The sequence below is a fragment of the Symphalangus syndactylus genome, chromosome 5 (genome assembly GCF_028878055.3).
Source record: "Symphalangus syndactylus isolate Jambi chromosome 5, NHGRI_mSymSyn1-v2.1_pri, whole genome shotgun sequence".
Lineage (NCBI taxonomy): Eukaryota > Metazoa > Chordata > Mammalia > Primates > Hylobatidae > Symphalangus > Symphalangus syndactylus.
Genome location: NC_072427.2, coordinates 128,116,526 through 128,135,391, shown reverse-complemented (window position 1 = coordinate 128,135,391; position 18,866 = coordinate 128,116,526). Strand labels below are relative to the sequence as shown.

The 18,866-nt window shown below is 38.7% G+C and overlaps 1 protein-coding gene across 7 annotated transcripts in view; it reads left to right on the top strand.

Annotated features, from left to right (window-relative positions):
* The window catches only part of CTDSPL2 (CTD small phosphatase like 2), a 113,489-nt gene extending 95,354 nt beyond the window's left edge, over positions 1–18,135 (top strand). For all 7 annotated transcript variants that reach the window (XM_055276864.2, XM_055276867.2, XM_055276861.2 and 4 more), the window contains 5 exons: positions 3,081–3,143; positions 3,248–3,327; positions 7,722–7,848; positions 10,747–10,842; positions 13,209–18,135. In XM_055276864.2, coding sequence (XP_055132839.1) covers positions 3,081–3,143; positions 3,248–3,327; positions 7,722–7,848; positions 10,747–10,842; positions 13,209–13,274 — 432 coding nt within the window. In that variant the 3' untranslated portion in view covers positions 13,275–18,135. The remainder of the gene's footprint in view (positions 1–3,080; positions 3,144–3,247; positions 3,328–7,721; positions 7,849–10,746; positions 10,843–13,208) is intronic.
* Positions 18,136–18,866: the final 731 nt, after the last annotated feature.

Sequence of the window (18,866 nt, the reverse complement as noted above, 5' to 3'; positions counted from 1 at the left end):
GTTTACTGCAGGTTGAATATCCCTAATTCAAAAAAATGCAAAATCAGAAATGCCTCAAAATCTGAAATTTATCACCAGGTGTGGTGGCTGATGCCTGTAATACCAGCACCCTGGGAGGCCGAGGTGGGGAGATCACCTGAGTTTGAGAGTTTGAGACCAGCCTGGTCCACACGGTGAAAACCATCTCTATTAAAAATACAAAAATGAGCCAGATGTGGTGGCACATGCCTATAACCCCAGCTACTGAGGAGACTGAGGCATGAGAATTGCTTGAACCCGGGAGGCAGAGGTTGCAGTAAGCCAAGATCATGTTACTGCACTCCAGCCTGGGCAGCAGAATGAGACGGTCTCGCAAAAAAAAAAAAAAAAAAAAAAAAAAAAAAGAAAAAAGAAAATCTGAAACTTAGTCGGGTGTGATGGGTCATGCCTATAATCCCAGCACTTTGGGAAGCCAAGGCAATATTGCTTGAGCCTAAGAGTTTGAGACCAGCCTGGGCAATATAGTGACATAGTGAGAGCCCATCTCTACCAAAAAAAAATTGTTTAAAGCCAGGCATGGTGTTATGCACCTGTCATCCCAGCTACGTGGAAGGCTAAGGCAGGAGGATCACTTCAGCCCAGCAGGTCGAGGCTGCAGTGGCCATGTTTGCACCACTGCACTCCAACCTGGACAACAGAGTGAAACCTTGTCTTAAAAAAAGAACAAAAACAGCCTGAAACTTTTTGAGCACTGACATGACTTTCAAAGGAAATGCTCATTGGATCATTTTGCATTTTCAGATAAGGGACACTCAGCCTGTATATGGAGCAAGTGATAATAGGGATATTGAAAATAAAACATTTATATATGTATGAAAAAATGAAATATTTTTGGTTACTAACCGCATGTGAGTGATGAACACCGGCAACAAGTAAAAGGTTCTGATAGTTTATAGTTTATCATCTACCTTGAGATGGAATTCAGAAAAAGTATTGGCATAATTGATGGATTTTTCTTAACCATCACAAATCTGTTTTGAAAAGACTCAGTTGATTAAAGTGATTTTGTTAGTAAAATAATATATATACAAATCTGTTGTTATTTGGCTTACCAAAGAAATAAGGTGTGTGTGGTTTTCAATCAAGGCTACAAACTACACCAAATGTTTCAGGATGAAAATGTTAAAATTGATTAGAAGAACAACTATAGTTAAATGTTTTAGACCTTATCCTAAATGATGGTGATTGGGTGCTGAGGATTTGGGTTTTTTTTTCTGCTTTGAGGAGGGGTATGTGGTTTACTTTGTTTTTGATTAGTCAAGACTGATAGGATTAGGCCGGGCGGAGTGGCTCACGCCTGTAATCCCAGCACTTTGGGAGGCAGGCAGATCACTTGAGGTTAGGAGTTTGAGACCAGCCTGGACAACATGGTGAAACCCCATCTCTACTAAAAATACAAAAATTAGCCAGGCATGGTGGCCCATGCCTGTAATCCCAGCTGCTCCGGAGGCTGAGGTAGGAGAATTGCTTGAACCCTGGAGGTGGAGGTTGCAGTGAGCCGAGATGGCGCCACTGCATTCCAGCCTGAGGGAAAGAGCAAGACTCCTCAAAAAAAAAAACTAATAGGATTAAAAACAAGTAAACCTTTATCTAGCCCAGAGATGGGGACAGAGTGATATTATTAGCATAGTAATGATCATTTAAAATTTGTCTTCTGGCCTGGCTTGGTGGCTCACGCCTATAATCTCAGCACTTTGGGAGGCCAAGGCAGGCAGATCACCTGAGGTCAGGAGTTTGAGACCTGGCTTCCCAACGTGGCGAAACCCCGTCTCTACTAAAAGTACAAAAAGTTAGCCAGTCGTGGTGACGAGCACCTGTAATCCCAGCTACTCGGGAGGCTGAGGCAGGAGAATCACTTGAACCCAGGAGGCGGAGGTTGCAGTGAGCCAAGATTGTGCCACTGCACTCCAGCCTGGGCCACAAGAGTGAAACTCCATCTCAAACAAACAAAATTTGTCTCCTATAAGTGGTCAGTTCTTAAGGAAATTCTCTATTTTGCCCTAAAACATTCCTAGAACTAGATTTTTGTCATGGGGGCATTTTTGTGTGCATGTATGTGGATGCCAGAATTGAAACTCCACTAAGCCTAGATTTGAATTTGTTGCTACCACAAAGTGTTTGGTTTGTTTTTAATCTGAATCCGTGAATCTAGTTCAATAAATACTTGTTATTCGTGGTATATGGAGTACAGTATTTTTCTTTCTGTAAAATTTTGTAACAAAATGAATACAATTTAGAGGAGTCAGAATGTAAATGGTTTTAATGGTTGCTCATGGCTTTTTGAATATTAGATTATAGGAGCTATATTAAATGTAGGCAAAGAGAGACACAGAAATAAGAAAATAATATATGTAAAGCAGCTCTGTGGGAACTGTAGTCTTTTCCGATACTGACCAGTAGGTTTTGAGAACTGTTGTGTTTGACTGTTACAATTTTAATTTCAAGTAGCCAATAGTGCTAATTTAGATGCCACATCTGAGTCATTAAATGTAGAATAGGAAGATTGATTTCTGAAAAACTGAGGTTATTTAAACCCACCAATCCAGATGTCTCCTTTTGAATATTATTTACCTTGATATAAATTTAAAAGAGATATTTTTAGCAGGTGGTTGTTTGAAGGAATTCTGAATAATTATTGAGGAAGGTCATTGAGACAGGTCAGCTAGAGGTGGACACAGTAATTGGATGGATGCTACGTGGCTGGAAGATGGAGCTTATTGGTGGATCACAATCTCAGAGGGAAACTTTCCATTTTTAGCTTAAATGTTTATTAAAATTACATACCAGTGAAGTACTGTATGCTGCTATTAGTAAAAATGACTTGATCATCAGTGATGATTATTATCCCACCAAAGAGATTGGTTTAAGTGATCAATTGTATGTGAAATATACTTGGTTTGAGTGGTACTTAGTTAATATTTCTATACTTTGAAAACATGAACTTTTTCATTATAGTCAAAGTTAGAATACAGCACATCTTAAAAAGAAGTGGTTTCCCATTGTATGTTTATTTGCTGAAACTTATCTTTGTATTTCCTTAGGTTTATGTGAGATTAAGACCATTTTTCAGGGAATTCCTGGAACGAATGTCTCAGATGTATGAGGTAAACATGCTTAAGCTAATTACATATGTATTTTTATTTTATTCAATATAGTACCCATATTTAGACCATGTATAATGATTACTTCTTTTCCCCTGAATTTATAGATCATTCTTTTTACTGCTTCTAAGAAGGTGTATGCAGACAAGTTACTGAACATACTAGACCCTAAAAAGCAACTGGTCAGGTAAATTTAATTAAGAAATAGTGGAAATGTCTGTCACACTGATCTATGAAATTACTGATTCTATTTCATTTTAATGGCCATTTTCATTTGGCTGCATATGTGTTAAATGGTGAATATAAATGAATTTTTTAAGCCCCTAAACTCTTTAAAAGAGTTCCTAATGATGCAACTCCAGACAGACGTTCTTTAAAGGATACAAAGATCCAGTGCCTTTATTCACTGTGACATCTATATCCTCATTTCTTTTGGGATTGGGGGAGACAGGGGTTGGGGGGGTTGTGTGGAATTTTTCCACATTGTGCATGATGTTTCATCTCCGTATGTCTCTGAGGTAATGCATGTTAATTTACTTTTTAATGGCATAGAGAAAATTTATTTTTTAACAGAAAGGATCAAATTAAGCCCTTGCTTTTTTTGAAAGCAAATGTATCTTCCATGGAAAGAAAAGGTTACATGAATCTGATTGGAAATTACAATGGGTTTAGTCACTCAAGTTATCCTGACTGGACTCAGTTCCTTGTGTGTGCCCTGAGCCAGCAGATGCAGTGTTCTCCTGGTTAGTGGGAGTGCCGTGGTGATTTTAAAACATTATGATAATTAGTTCCATTGTTTTGTCAGCTGAAGTGAGATAGTAAGACTGCAGCAGTCTTGCTGTATCCTTTAAGATGAGGGGTTAATCTTTGAATTTTTGATCAAAAGCTGAGAGAGATGACAAAAACGGCTCATAAAAGCTTTAATAGGGCCGGGCGCGGTGGCTCACGCCTGTAATCCCAGCACTTTGGGAGGCCAAGTCCGGCTAATCACCTGAGGTCAGGAGTTCAAGGTCAACCTGACCAACATGGGAGAAACTCCGTCTCTACTAAAAATACAAAATTAGGTGGGCATGGTGGCGCATGCCTGTAATCCCAGCCACTCAGGAGGCTGAGGCAGGAGAATCACTTGAACCCGGGAGGCGGAGATTGTGGTGAGCCGAGATCGTGCCATTGCGCTCCAGCCTGGGCAACAAGAGCAAAACTCTGTCTCAAAAAAAAAAAAAAAAGACTTTAATAGCTGGGTTGGTTGGTTCTTTCTTTCTTTCTTTCTTTCTTTCTTTCTTTCTTTCTTTCCTTCCTTCTTTCTTTTTTCTTTTTCTCTCTCTCTCTTTTTCTCTCTCTTTCTCTCTCTCTCTCTGTCTCTCTCCTCTCTCTTTCTCTCTTTATTTCTTTCTTTGTCTTTTTTTTTTTTGAGGCGGATTCTCACTCTGTTGCCCAGGCTGGAGTGCAGTTTGCGATGTCTGCCTTCTGAGTTTAAAAGATTCTCCTGCCTCAGCCTCTCGAGTAGCTGGGACTACAGGTGCATGCCACCACACCTGGCTAATTTTTAGTGTTTTTAGTAGAGACGGGGTTTCATCATATTGGCCAGGCTGGTCTTGAACTCCTGACCTCAAGTGATTCACCCACTTTGGCCTCCCAAAGTGCTGGGATTACAGGTGTGAGCCACCGCACCCAGCCCAGCTGAGTATAAATTTTCTTAAATACTTTTCCCATGTTGTCTTACTGGAAAATCCTAAACTGTATTTTCTGCTGTTAACAGTACCTTTATTATTCAGTGGTTGCAAGTATACTGAAAGGCTTTTCCTAATGTTCGTATTTTGGAAGGTTTTTTCTTCTAAATAAAGCTGTGATATCTTTTGTTTTTTAATCTAAAGGGTCAAAATAAGTAAGCTGCAGTCACACAAATGGGAAATGGTATTTTCTATTCACAAAAGTATATTGTAATTTATACTAATTTTACCTCACTTTACTAAAGTATACCCAGTGATTTTGTTTTGATGACTTCATTCATTATAATGATTTCTGTTCAGCACCTCCAGTATTCCAGGGAACAGTGGTGAGCAACACAAGCTCTTCCCTCTTGCTGCTTTCATTTACTAATGAGGAGCAAATGATAGTCATGCTATGACAATGTGTTATAAATTAACAATCCTCTTTTAAACTAGATTTATAAAACCTACACACTTGAGGGTTTCCATTTGTTTTATCTAGACGTATTTTGGGAAATCTGAAACAAAAGCTTGTTTTTTTGTTTGTTTGTTGTTTGAAACAGAGTCTTGCTCTGTCGCCCAGCCTGGAGTGCAGTGGTGCGATCTTGGCTCACTGTAAACTCCGCCTCCGAGATTCAAGCGATTCTCCTGCCTCAGCCTCTTGATTAGCTGGGATGGCAGGTGCGCATCACCATGCCTAGCTAATTTTTCTATTTTTAATAGAGACGGGGTTTCATCATGTTGGTCAGGCTGGTCTGGAACTCCTGACCTCGTGATCTGCCCACCTTGGCCTCCCAAAGTGCTGAGATTACAGGCGTGAGCCACTGCACCCGGCCAACAAAAGCTTTTCAAACAGTAGATTGTGAGTGCTATAGGGAATTTGTCGGTGACAAGGTAGATTCTAAGAAATTCCTATGATCTAGGCTGAGCGCCGTGGCTCACGCCTGTAATCCCAGCACTTTGGGAGGCCAAGGCAGGCAGATCACGAGGTCAGGAGTTCAAGACCAGCCTGGCCAACATAATGAAACCTCGTCTCTACTAAAAATACAAAAAAAATTAGCTGGGCATGGTGGCAGGTGCCTGTAATCCCAGCTACTCGGGAGGCAGAGGTTGCAGTGAGCCGAGAGTCTGCCATTGCACTCCAGCCTGGGCGACAGTGGGAGACTCCATCTCAAAAAAAAAAAAAAAGAAAAAAAAAGAAATTCCTGTGATCTCTAAATCTCATGAGTTTCTAACGCAAGTCTATAGTCACATGGATGATCTGCTCTTTGACGACTGGTACAAATAGTTTTTTTCTAAAAATGCGAATACATGCTATACACCCTCAGATTCCTGAATGAATAATTGGAAGGCTTTTACTGTAATTTAATTAAAATAACTGTAGTATCTGCATACAGATTCAGTCGTCTCCTGTCTCAATGAGTTTGCCACTGTTGTTGAAGAGGCATCAACAGTGACTTGAATTTACATGCTGTATCTGCCTTTCCAATTTCCTCATATCCAAATGTTTATAGAAATAAAACAATGAATCTTATTTAGGCCCAACCAAGGCTTGAATTAATTTGCTTAGTCTTTTTTTTGTTTGTTTTTTCAAAGTAGAACTGACTAAACCTTCCTGGGGCCAGATGATCATTTGACTGTGATTATTAAAGTTATTCCTTATAATAGGGGGGAAAGAACTGCTTACACATTTTGTCTGTTTGTTAAATTCTTCCTTTTTGCCATACCAACTGGCACTGATAATTTTAAGGTTGAGTTTTTATTTGTGTGTGTATATGTAGATTTTTATTTATTCTTGGTAGCATTGTGACAGATTTTGCGGGTAGAAAATATCCATTTCTTGAAACTGCATAATTTGAAATACAGGTCCAAATAGGTCAGGTTTTGCAAAATTGTTAGTGTGATTAAGACACAGGGAAGACAACTTACCAGTTATTAATATATACAGAATAGAGTACTTCAAGGTAGAAAAAAATTATGTGAATCAATTATTAGTAATGTTCAGAGACTAGTATTTTGAATATAAATTGAGATTATAATAATCACTTTAGTATTTATTATTATAAAACCTTTAATAGCTTTCTAAAATGATGTAGCATTTTTCTATTTGGGTGAAACATCAGTTTACATTTATAATACTTGATACTTAAATCTGAATTCCTCATTTCATTTAATCTGTTTTTTCAAATGATCATATACATATACTAAAAGAAAGAGCGGTGTTTAGGAAAAGTTGAAATGATGGAATGTTTGGTCTTAGGACCTTTTCTCAAAAAATATAAGGAAATCTAAAAAGCATTTTTTCAAATGCCAACACAAAAACATTCCTTCTTATATTTTCTATTCTGGCATGTACAGGGATAGGGAGGCTGTGTGGTCCACTGGTTAGAGCCAAGGACTGGAAGCCAGGAGGATCCTGGGTTCCAATGCGGGGCTAACCACTGACTTACTGTGTGACCTTGGGCAAGTCACTTGACCTCCTTGTTCCTCAGTCAGCCATCTGGAAAATTGGTTAAAAAGCAGGACCTCGCTGACAACCAGATGCTGCATCTGAGCTGAGCTTTCTTGGGTAAATAAATTACAAAAACAATTTAGAATTTTTAATTACCCTTTATAATTTAATAATAACATTTTGGGATAAACTCAAGTTCTTTAAGGCATAGTAATATTTGGTTGTAAGCTTTCAGTAATTGCTAAGAATTTTTATAGTAAAATGGCAGCCCAACGCTTAGACCCATATTTGTGTTTGAATTTCCTTCAAGAGAGAAACTAATATGGCTTAACCTATAAAGCCTGTGGTATATATATATGTGTGTATATGTTCTACTTTTTAGAAAGTTTTTTTTTTATTTGTTTTTATTTTTATGTTTAGGCACCGGCTTTTCCGTGAACATTGTGTTTGTGTACAAGGAAACTATATAAAGGACTTAAATATTCTTGGAAGAGATCTTTCAAAAACTATAATAATTGACAACTCACCACAAGCCTTTGCATATCAGGTAGGAAGAAAGTTGATAAACAAACTCAGATTGGAAAAAATACAATGAAGACACACGCTGCCAGACAGAATATGATGGGAGAAGAAGAAGAGAATTTTCACTGGTGGAATTTCCCTTTAATGTGTCATTTTTTTAGAATTAGAAATGACAAAATGGTATATTCCTTTTGGAAAATTTTTACTTAAATGGCATGCAGCATAAATGAAGAAAAACCTGAGTAAGAAAACTATAAGATAAGCATCATTTAATAGCATTCTTATCAGTTATTAAATCAGTAATTAGTAATTTAATCATAAACATATTTGAGTACTATAGTTAGTTTATGTTCTTCTGGTCTGGTTATTTGGTTTAATGTTCTGAAATATTTTCTTAGACTATTTTGTCAATATATTTGTACCTTTTGTTAATATTTCTTTGACATATAACTACAAATATAGATGAGTCATCCTTCCTTCCTTTTTTTGTTTTTGTTTTTGTTTTTTGAGAAGGAGTTTCACTCTTGTTGCCCAAACTGGAGTGGAGTGCGATGGCGCGATCTCGGCTCACTGCAACCTCCGCCTCCCAGATTGAAGCGATTCTCCTGCCTCAACCTCCCAAGTAGCTGGGATTACAGGTGCCTGCTACCACGCCTGGCTAATTTTGTATTTTTAGTAGAGACGGGGTTTCTCCATGTTGGTCAGGCTGGTCTCGAACTCCCGACCTCAGGTGATCTGCCTGCCTCAGCCTCCCAAAGTGGTGGGATTACAGGTGTGAGCCGCTGCGCCTGCCTGATGAGTCATCCTTTCAAGGTATATTTTAGATTATGAATATGTCCATGTGATATGATTCCTTTTTTCTTTTTTTGTTTTCCTTTTTTTTTTGGAGACGGAGTCTCTCTGTGTCTCCCAGGCTGGAGTGCATTGGCACTATCTCAGCTCACTGCAGCCTCCACCTCCCAGGTTCAAGTGCTTCTCCTGCCTCTGCCTCCTTAGTAGCTGGCACTACAGGTGCGCGCCACTATGCCTTGCTAATTTTTTTGTATTATTAGTAGAGATGGGGTTTTGCTATGTTGGCCAGGCTGGTCTCGAACTTCCTTTTTTTTTTTTTTTGAGACGGAGTCTCGCTCTGTCGCCCAGGCTGGAGTGCATTGGCGCAATCTCGGCTCACTGCAAGCTCCGCCTCCGGGGTTCACGCCATTCTCCTGCCTCAGCCTTTCCGAGTAGCTGGGACTACAGGCGCCCGCCACCACGCCCGGCTAATTTTTTGTATTTTTAGTAGAGACGGGGTTTCACTGTGGTCTCGATCTCCTGACCTCGTGATCCCCCCACCTCGGCCTCCCAAAGTGCTGGGATTACAAGCGTGAGCCACCGCTCCTGGCGGTCTCGAACTTCTGACCTCAGGTGATCCACCTGTCTCAGCCTCCCAAAGTGCTGGGATTACAGGTGTGAGCTACCACACCCAGCCCCGTGTGATAGGATTTCTTAGATTTACTTCACAATAAGCCAGTCCAGAATAGGGATGATGGAAAGTGGATTGGAGTATAAACTAGATTTGTCCTGTGTTTCAAAATGTCTGTAATAAAAAGAAAACAAGGGAAAAGCTGTATACGATATTAAGTTTTTTTTTTTTTTTTTTTTGAGACGGAGTCTTTCTCTGTCCCCCAGGCTGGAGTGCAGTGGCGCAATCTCGGCTTACCGCAACCTCCACCTCCTGGGTTCACGCCATTCTCCTGCCTCAGCCTCCCGAGTAGCTGGGACCACAGGCGCCCGCCAACACGCCCGGCTAATTTTTTTGTATTTTTTAGTAGAGACGGGGTTTCACCGTGTTAGCCAGGATGGTCTCGATCTCCTGACCTCGTGATCCACCCGCCTCGGCCTCCCAAAGTGCTGGGATTACAGGCTTGAGCCACCGCGCCCGGCCGATATTAAGTTATATTTAGGTCCTTACTTTTATTTGTTTACATTTAAAAATGTCTTTTAAGAATTTCATCTTGGTTCCTTGATAAAATTATATCAATTATCCTCCATCTCATATACAACATTTTTTTTTTTTTTTTGACGGAGTCTCGCTCTGTCGCCCAGGCTGGAGTACAGTGGCATGATCTCGGCTCACTGTAAGCTCTACCTCCTGAGTTCACGCCATTCTCCTGCCTCAGCCTCCCGAGTAGCTGGGACTACAGGCACCCGCCACCATGCCCGGTTAATTTTTTGTATTTTTAGTAGAGACGGGTTTCACTGTGTTAGCCAGGATGGTCTCGATCTCCTGACCTCGTGATCCGCCCGCCTAGGCCTCCCAAAGTGCTGGGATTACAGGCGTGAGCCACCGCGCCCGGCCCATTTAGCCTAAATTTTAAAACATTTTATCCCAGAGATTATTCACCATAAAATAAATATGGCTTGCATTCTTGTTTTTAGGCTCCTCTTCAATGAAATACCATTAATTTGTTAAGTTTCTGCTGTATTTCAAGTTATCATCCTACTGGATGGGAATAGAATAATGAATGGGAGATATGGTCACTGTATTTAAGGGAAAGAAAAAGTATAGGCTTTTCTGTATTCTCTTTAGATTGGCGGTGTCCCATCTTTCACAGTGCCTACCTAGCTTGTACTAATTGTAACTATTTCTTGAAGGAATAATGGAATATTTTAGTTATATTAATGATCCTTCTAAAATGTATTTTGATGGAACTTTCTTGTTTAGTTTTATATACTCTGAGAAGAAATGACACTGAAAAACCAATGGGTTTCAATTTATTTCCTTATCCTCTGTCTCTTGCACTATTGAGTTGTCAAAGTCTGGTGACATTACTTTTCAAAGGAACTTTTAGATAAGTGTTTACTTAATCTTTATTTTTTAACTTTTTCCAAACTAGGTAAAATATAAGTAAAAGAGGATTTAATTACTTATTTATTGTTTTAGCTTTCTAATGGAATCCCTATAGAAAGTTGGTTTATGGATAAAAATGACAATGAACTCCTAAAATTGATTCCATTCCTGGAGAAGCTTGTAGAACTGGTAAGTATAGCTCATCTGTTTCTGTTGTGTTTTTGTTAGCTCAACTATATAGAAATAAATATTTTTATATGTCTTTGCTTTGTGTGTACTGACTTATAAAGTCAACTGTGAGCCAGGTCACAGGTGCCATCATAGGCACCTGTAGTGCTGGCTACTTTAGAGTCTGAGGCAGGAGGATTGATTGAGCCTAGGAATTTGAGGTCATACTAGGCAACATAGTGAGACTCCAGCTCTTTAAAAAATAATAATGATGATGATGATAAAGTCATCTGTCACGGGAGATAAGGGCAAAGGTTGAAAAAGATTATGTGCATTTTCAAACTTTTTTTGTTTTTTGAGGCAGGGTCTCGTTCTGTCACCCAGGCTGCAGTGTAGTAGCACAATCACTATTCACAGCAGCCTTGACTTCCTGGGCTCAATCTGTCCTCCTGCCTCAGCCTCCTGGGTAGCTAGGACTATAGGTATGTGCCACCATGCCTGGCTAATTTTTGTATTTTTTGTAGAGATGGGATTTCACCATGTTTCCCAGGCTGGTCTCGAACTCATGGGCTCAAACTGTCTGCCCATCTCAGCCTCCCATAATGCTGGGATTATGGACGTGAGCCACCATGCCCAACCACATTTTCAGACTTTATATATTATATTATGCTTATAAGTACTTAATTTATAGATTGAATATCTTTACTATTTCAGTGGTCTTTCTCTTACAAGTTGCTAAGCAGTTGTGTTAGAAATAACATTAAATTGGCCGGGTGTGGTGGCTCACGCCTGTAATCCCAGTACTTTGGGAGGCCGAGGCAGGCAGATCACTTGAGGTCAGGAGGTCGAGACCAGCCTGGCCAACATGGTGAAACCCCATCTCTACTAAAAATACAAAAATGAGCTGGGCGTAGTGGTGGGCGCCTATAATCCCAGCTACTCTAGAGGCTGAGGTAGGAGAATCATTTGAACCCGGGAGGCGGAGGTTGCAGTGAGCCGAGATTGCACCACTGCACTCCAGCCTGGGCAACAGAGTGAGACTTCGTCTCAAAACAAAACAAAACAAACAAACAAAATTAAATGTTTCATTTTGGTCTTACAATTCACATCTAGAATTAATGCTTATGCTACTGAAACTTTATTCTGGGAATTCTATTTCTATATCACATGGAACACTTAGCTTTAAAGACCAATGTAGAAAGTAGAATTTCCTTTTACCTGTCTTGGTTTGGCCTCTACTGCTTGATGAAACTTTGGCGGGATGTAGTGGTGCACACCTATTTAATCCCACTGTTTTTTGTTTGTTTGTTTGAGACAGGATCTTGTGCTTTCACCCAGGCTGGAGTGCAGTGGCGCAATTTCGGCTCACTGCAGCCTCCGCCTCCTATGTTCAAGGGATTCTCGTGCCTCAGCCTTCCAAGTAGCTGGGATTACAGGCGCCCGCCACCACGCCTGGCTAATTTTTTGTATTTTTAGTAGAGACTGGGTTTCACCACGTTGGCCAGGCTGATCTCGAACTCCTGACCTCAGGTAATCTACCTGCCTTGGCCTCCCAAAGTGCTGGGATTACAGGCATGAGCCACTGCACCCAGCAATAATCCCACCATTTTGGAAGGCTAAGGTGGGAGGATTGCTTGAGGCTAGGAGTTTGAGACTAGCCAGGGCAACATAGTGAGACCTCATCTATACATACATACATACATACATACATACATACATACATACATACATACATAAGCAAGCTTGCTAGGCATTGTGGCGTGTGCCTATAATTCCAGCTGCTCAGGAAGCTGAGGTGGGAGGATTACTTGAGCCTAGAAGTTTGAGGCTCCAGTGAACCAGGATTGTGCCACTGCATTCCAGCCTGAGTGAAAGAGCAAGACCCTGTCATTCATTCATTCATTCGTTCATTTATAAATAAACAAATCTTCTTGGGAGGCCAAGGTGGGCAGATAACCTGAGGTCAGGAGTTCAAGACAAGCCTGGCCAACACGGTGAAACCCTGCCTCTACAAAAATTACAAAAAATTAGCCAGACCCACGTGGTGGTGGGCGTCTGTAGTCCCAGCTACTTTGGAGGTTGAGGCACAAGAATCGCTTGAACCCAGGAGGCAGAAGTTGCAGTGAGCTGAGATTGTGCCATTGCACTCCAGCCTGAGCAACAGAGCAAGACTCTGTCTCAAAAAAAAAAAAAAAAAAAAATCTTCAATGAAATTCTTTTCAAAATCTAAATTTAACTGCATCTATGTAGTATCTCTATTTGGCAAATAAAATATTTCGTAAAGTAACAACTGGTATGTTTCCTCTGCAAGGTAAGAATGTCTGTGTTATGAAGATCATACCTTTGAAATTTTATGCCTTTTTAAAAATTGTCTTTTTTCCACACAGAATGAAGATGTTCGACCACACATCAGAGACAGATTTCGCTTGCATGATTTGCTGCCCCCAGATTAAGTACAAAGACTTGTCAGATCACTGAAGGGGGAGAGAATGCAGGACCCTTTTGGACTAAGACAAAAACATTGCCATTACTGTTGAAATTTTGCATTTTTGTACCCCGTCTTGCTTTTCTTATCTTTGGTGCCCAATAATAATCAAGGGTTACAGAAAGAGACTTTATCTATCTCAGATCGAATACATATAGTAGGTAGGCTAAAACAGAAGAGTCTTTAGAACTAGTGCAACTCCAGTGAAATTTTTTATGTACAGGACATCTGCAGTTTATAAAGAATTCTGTTTCTGCCACCAGCAGTTTGACCTGTAGTCACACAGGATTTTATGATAATAACAGAGATGAAAATGGACTTTTATTTTCTCTCTGTTTGGTGCTCTAAGTGGGTTTGTAGCCACTTTTCTGTTACTTTATGATTCTCATTTCAACAGGAATGGCCAGTAAAAGTTGTTTTATTTTTCCTGTTAAGGTTTATAACCTTTTTACATTTTTGACCTGTATTAGATTAGAATTTCATTATGCATTCCTTTTAGTTGAGGCGCTTCATAGTTTTCTGGAGATAGTCAATTTTTAGTTTTTTATTATACATTTGAATGGCCGTTTTCCTGCTTTGTCTGCCTGCACATTGTATATTTGTTTAAAAATATTCTCTACTTTTAGTCCACGTAAGTTTCATTTAGAAAGACATGCATTTATATTTTGTTTCTGTAATATTCTACTGTAGGTGAAATCTTTTCAAAAATCGAGAGACTGGGTAGATAAGAATATATGAATGACTAATATACAAAAGATTTAAACCATTGTGATGGCGTATATTCTCAAATGGTAATATCTTGCAATGGCACACAGATTCAATGGATAAAGGTATACCTCAGACTTCACTGTGCTCACAAATCTTTGAGGAGAAAGTTTGGTCACCTGTTTGGCTTGATTTAGTTACTGCTGCCTTTGGTTTTCTCCAGGAATGAAGTATTCAGCACAGTGACTCAGTATTTTTAGTTATTTTGCATGGGCTGGTAGTACCTCTGTTATGCTCTCAGTTACAATCAATTTAAAACTGTGTAACAGTCTTGGTACCTAACAGTAGCTATGCATAATCCTGTGGCACAGTAAACTCCCAAGCCACCAATGCAGTTAATATGCTCTCATAGTGGTTTTTCTATGCTATATGAAAATAGTCTTCAAGCCTTGGTTCTCTAATGCAGCTACCACAAGAGGTTGATATTTTTATAGTGGCGTGTAATCTCCTTTTCGGGAGGCTTTTTATGGAAGGTAGAATTTGTAAAAGTTCGTATGCTTTGCCTCTCAACTGCATTAACATGCCACAGGCTCAGACTGTTTTTGTGTAAAGGATGTCAAAGAACGGCACTTTTTCTAAAGAGAAGTTTGATATTTTGTATGCTTGTTAAGAAAGTACAGTATTGGAAATTAAAGGTGGACAACTGATAATTGAGGAGTATGTCAATTAATTTTTTATGTATATTACCTGTTTACTTGTACAACTTACTGTACAAATTACATGCAGCTTCATTTTCAAATGAATCCTTAAAATAAGGAAATCTTTTTAGGAAAACATTTAATTTTTGTATTTTTGATTTTAAAGGCATGAGTTATGTCAATTTTCAGTGTATTAATGAAGATTTTAACTTTTCATCAGGTTGAGTGTTTTCTTACTATATTATCTGTTGTGTATGTAGTTAGCATATTGTGTCACTGAACTGTTTAAAAATCTAGCATGTAGAGCAAGCCTGTTTTGTGGAAAATCCTTATTCATTAAAAAAATAATCATGGCAGATTTTCTGCAAAAAAAAAAAAAGCAAAAGCATTTGCAATTCAGAATACTGATTTTTTTAATTTTATTTAAAGAAAGGTATTTTGCTTGCAGGAAAAAAATACAGATTCATTTTAATGAGAATCTTTGAAATGTATTTATCTTTAGGGCATCTGGGCATCTTTATGCTGTTTGTCTTCTGTCTTTCTTGAAATAAAATGTACATACGTTACCTTTACATATGCTCTTGCTCAAAATTGTGAACCTAGTTACATTTCTCCCTGCTCCCTTCCTTTTTATGTTATGCTCAAACAGCGAAACCCAAAACTTAAAAGATCTGAACTTTCAGCATTCTGATTGCTGAAAGATTTCCTGATTTAGTGCATTCTCAAAGGGCTTTCCCATAATCTAAAGGGAAAATGTAAGCACCTATACTCTTGTGCCTGTGGGCACTTCAATAATAAAAACCAACTTTTTAAACTAATCATCTTTTATCAATGATCAAGTTGTTTTCAGTCCCGCACTAGGAGAGTTCCTTTAAGTCAGCTGATCAAGCATAAGATGCTTCCGTAAAGAAATAAACTAAGAAAATTTTATATGGCTTGAGAAAATTTCTTGAGGCCAAATTAATATATTTTTTCTTCGTTACTTTGAGTCATTTTAAATTTGTTAATACGAAATTTAAGATAATTTACAGAGACAATTTAGCCAGCTTTCTTCTACCTTAATACAATGTTTTGTCTTCCCATTATCCTCTCTCTTCTTTATCTGTTGGTAGACGTAAAAAACTTCCATTTAGTTAATTGGAGGTGTATATTTTTTAAATTGAAATGTGCCCAGCCCCTTCAGCTCACACAGGAAACACGGACTCTTAAAAAACTGACTAGTAAATGCAGGAGAGGTGGATACCCGATGAGACCACAGCGAAAGTGACCTGTGTACACATTACAACTCTGGAGTACATATTAAAGTCGTGCTATTTCCAGTGGTAAATGTCTGACTTTTAAGACATTCTTTTAAATATTTGTATCATTGTTAGGATGTTTTAATCAGTTGTTTTTTAATTCCATGTAATATATGTAGCCCTCATCAGATTTATATCACCATATTTCTCCTTGTGTCCTAAGAGAATTGATGACAATTCGTAACCATAAATTGTTTTATATTAGCTAGTATGTATATTTATTTTTACCCAATGGCTTTATCTGTTTCCCAAAATTTGTTTGGGATTTGTTGAAAGCATTGTGTAACTTCTATAAACGGCTATTTTCTTGTAACTGTCAGTGAAATGAATGTGTACATTGTTTTTTTGTATTTCTCTGGGGTTTTTTTTTTTTTTCCAAGGGTTAACATAGAATGGTTTTTTTAAAAAATTATCTTTGGCCAATGACTTTTTCAGCTAGATCTTACTTTCATTCAACCTTCTAAAGAAGTTTGTTTCTCATTGTTTTGTTCCATCAACTTGCCTGAAAAACAGAGACTTCATCTCATCAATGAAGAAAGCATTTCATTATTCCTACAAATCTTTCCTGCGAGCACAGAATTCTTCATAAGGACCAGATCTCTTCCATGTCTGTGTCAATCACATAAAGCTAAAATGTAAAGGACATTGAAACCTTTATTTAATTGTACTAATATGATGGTGTTATATACTACATCATTAGCTAGTTAAGGTTTTCTGACCTGACTTCTCTTTGTCTTCCTAGGTATTTATTTGTTATCTCTTTTAATCTTGTGTATCTAAATTAACTTAGTTAAGTTACCCACTGAATAACTATGCCAAGCAACTAGTAAAGAATGTTTTATTTCCCCTTATAGGGGAAGAGTGGACTGGGAACAAAAATGTATGGGCCAAAAGGCCTTAGGGTTGTCATTCATTCACTTTCTTATTCCTCTCATGAGCTATAATTGAATATAGTATTTTTTTAGTGCTGATGTCATTACTTCTCATGTCTTCCCCTGAGTTGAAAGCCTACGACAAACCTGTATAAAATACATTTAAGAATTTTCAGAATATGAACCACAAAACTCAGTATCTTATATTTAAATGCTACTTAAGTTATTATTGGAATCCAAGTCTCACTAACTAGGATACATTTTTATAAAATGTTTCTCTGTATCTTGAATTGAAATTACTTGCCCAGAGGCAAGAGTTCTGGGGATATAACATGATTTGAGATCTTTTTTAAAAAAGGGTGGGGCAGCGGGGGGGAGAGAGCGACAAGTTTGTACTAGTTTATGCTTTTGATATTAGTATTTTAAGATACATCAGTTGATTCTGAAACCTGACCATTAGAATTACTCTGAGGAGCTTTTAAAATAGATTCCTGGGGCCTACCCCTGGAAAATTGTCTCACTGGATCTCGAGAGGGGCCTGAGAGTTCTGGCTTTTTTGTTTGTTTGGTTGGTTGGTTTTGTTTTTTTTCTTTAAAGCTCTCCTGGTGATTCTAATAGCCAGTATTGGGTAATCAATGTTTTAGCTAAATGTGACACTGGTTTGAGAGTAGGCAACAAAATTAAAGTTCACCAGACATCTCTTTGTGGTAGAGTTTTGTTTTGTTTTGTTTTGTTTTTTAAACTGGGACCAGATTTCACAGAGCTTATTCAAGATACTTGGAGGAATAATAAAGAAGATTAAGGCTACTGCTCATTATCATTTTTGTCTTTCATACTTTTTTAAGGGTTTGCATTTCTAGGACTTGGAATAGTTGACCATATACATAGCTAAAGGACATGTCCCTGAATGAGACCATTATATATATTATCTGTAAAATATTTCACTATTTTTTTATTTTATAAATGTTTGTAGAAATAAGCAATGAAATACTACTTTCATCTTTTGAAATGGGATTTTTCAAGGCAGTGTCCTTTTGGCATTAAGGTAGGGGGGAGTTAATATTCTCTCTGCCTTGTTTCCACGTGAATCAATATAAAGTCATGGACATTTTAAAATCTCAATTTAATTTCTTCTTATTTACTATGCAGTATAGCCGTGAACAAGTAATGTAGATTTAGTTTTCTCATCTTCAAATGCCCTGATCACCCTACCTCACAGGGTTGTTGTGGGGATAAATAAAACTTTTATGGAAGCACTTCTCTTTGATGATATTTTATCAGCCATCAGCAACAATATAATTTCTAACAACATTTGTACAGTGCTTTTTTTGTTTAGAAGCATATCTTTTTTCACATTACTTTCCCTTTTGATGTTGAAAAACATAAAGGAAATTGAGACTTGGAGAAAGCTGTGAACTGAGACTATGCAGTTCCTCTGGGAGACTTGAATTTAGTTATCACCATAATATTCTATTTCCTAGTGCCTTGGCATTTTGTATGATTATGTTTGTTCATGAATACGAAGCTTTCTCAAGTTTGTAAGTCTATTTGGCCAACAAAATGTTCTTATAGGCCGGGCGCGGTGGCTCACGCTTGTAATCCCAGCACTTTGGGAGGCCGAGGTGGGCGGATCACGAGGTCAGGAGATCGAGACCACGGTGAAACCCAGTCTCCACTAAAAATACAAAAAATTAGCCGGGCGTGGTGGCGGGCGCCTGTAGTCCCAGCTACTCGGAGAGGCTGAGGCGGGAGAATGGCGTGAACCTCGGAGGCGGAGCTTGCAGTGAGCCGAGACTGCGCCACTGCACTCCAGCCTGGGCGACAGAGCGAGACTCCGTCTCAAAAAAAAAAAAAAAAATGTTCTTATAAAATGTAAGGAATAGACCGGGCGCTGTGGCTCACGCCTGTAATCCCAGCACTTTGGGAGGCCGAGGCGGGTGGATCATGAGGTCAGGAGATCGAGACCATCCTGGCCAACACGATGAAA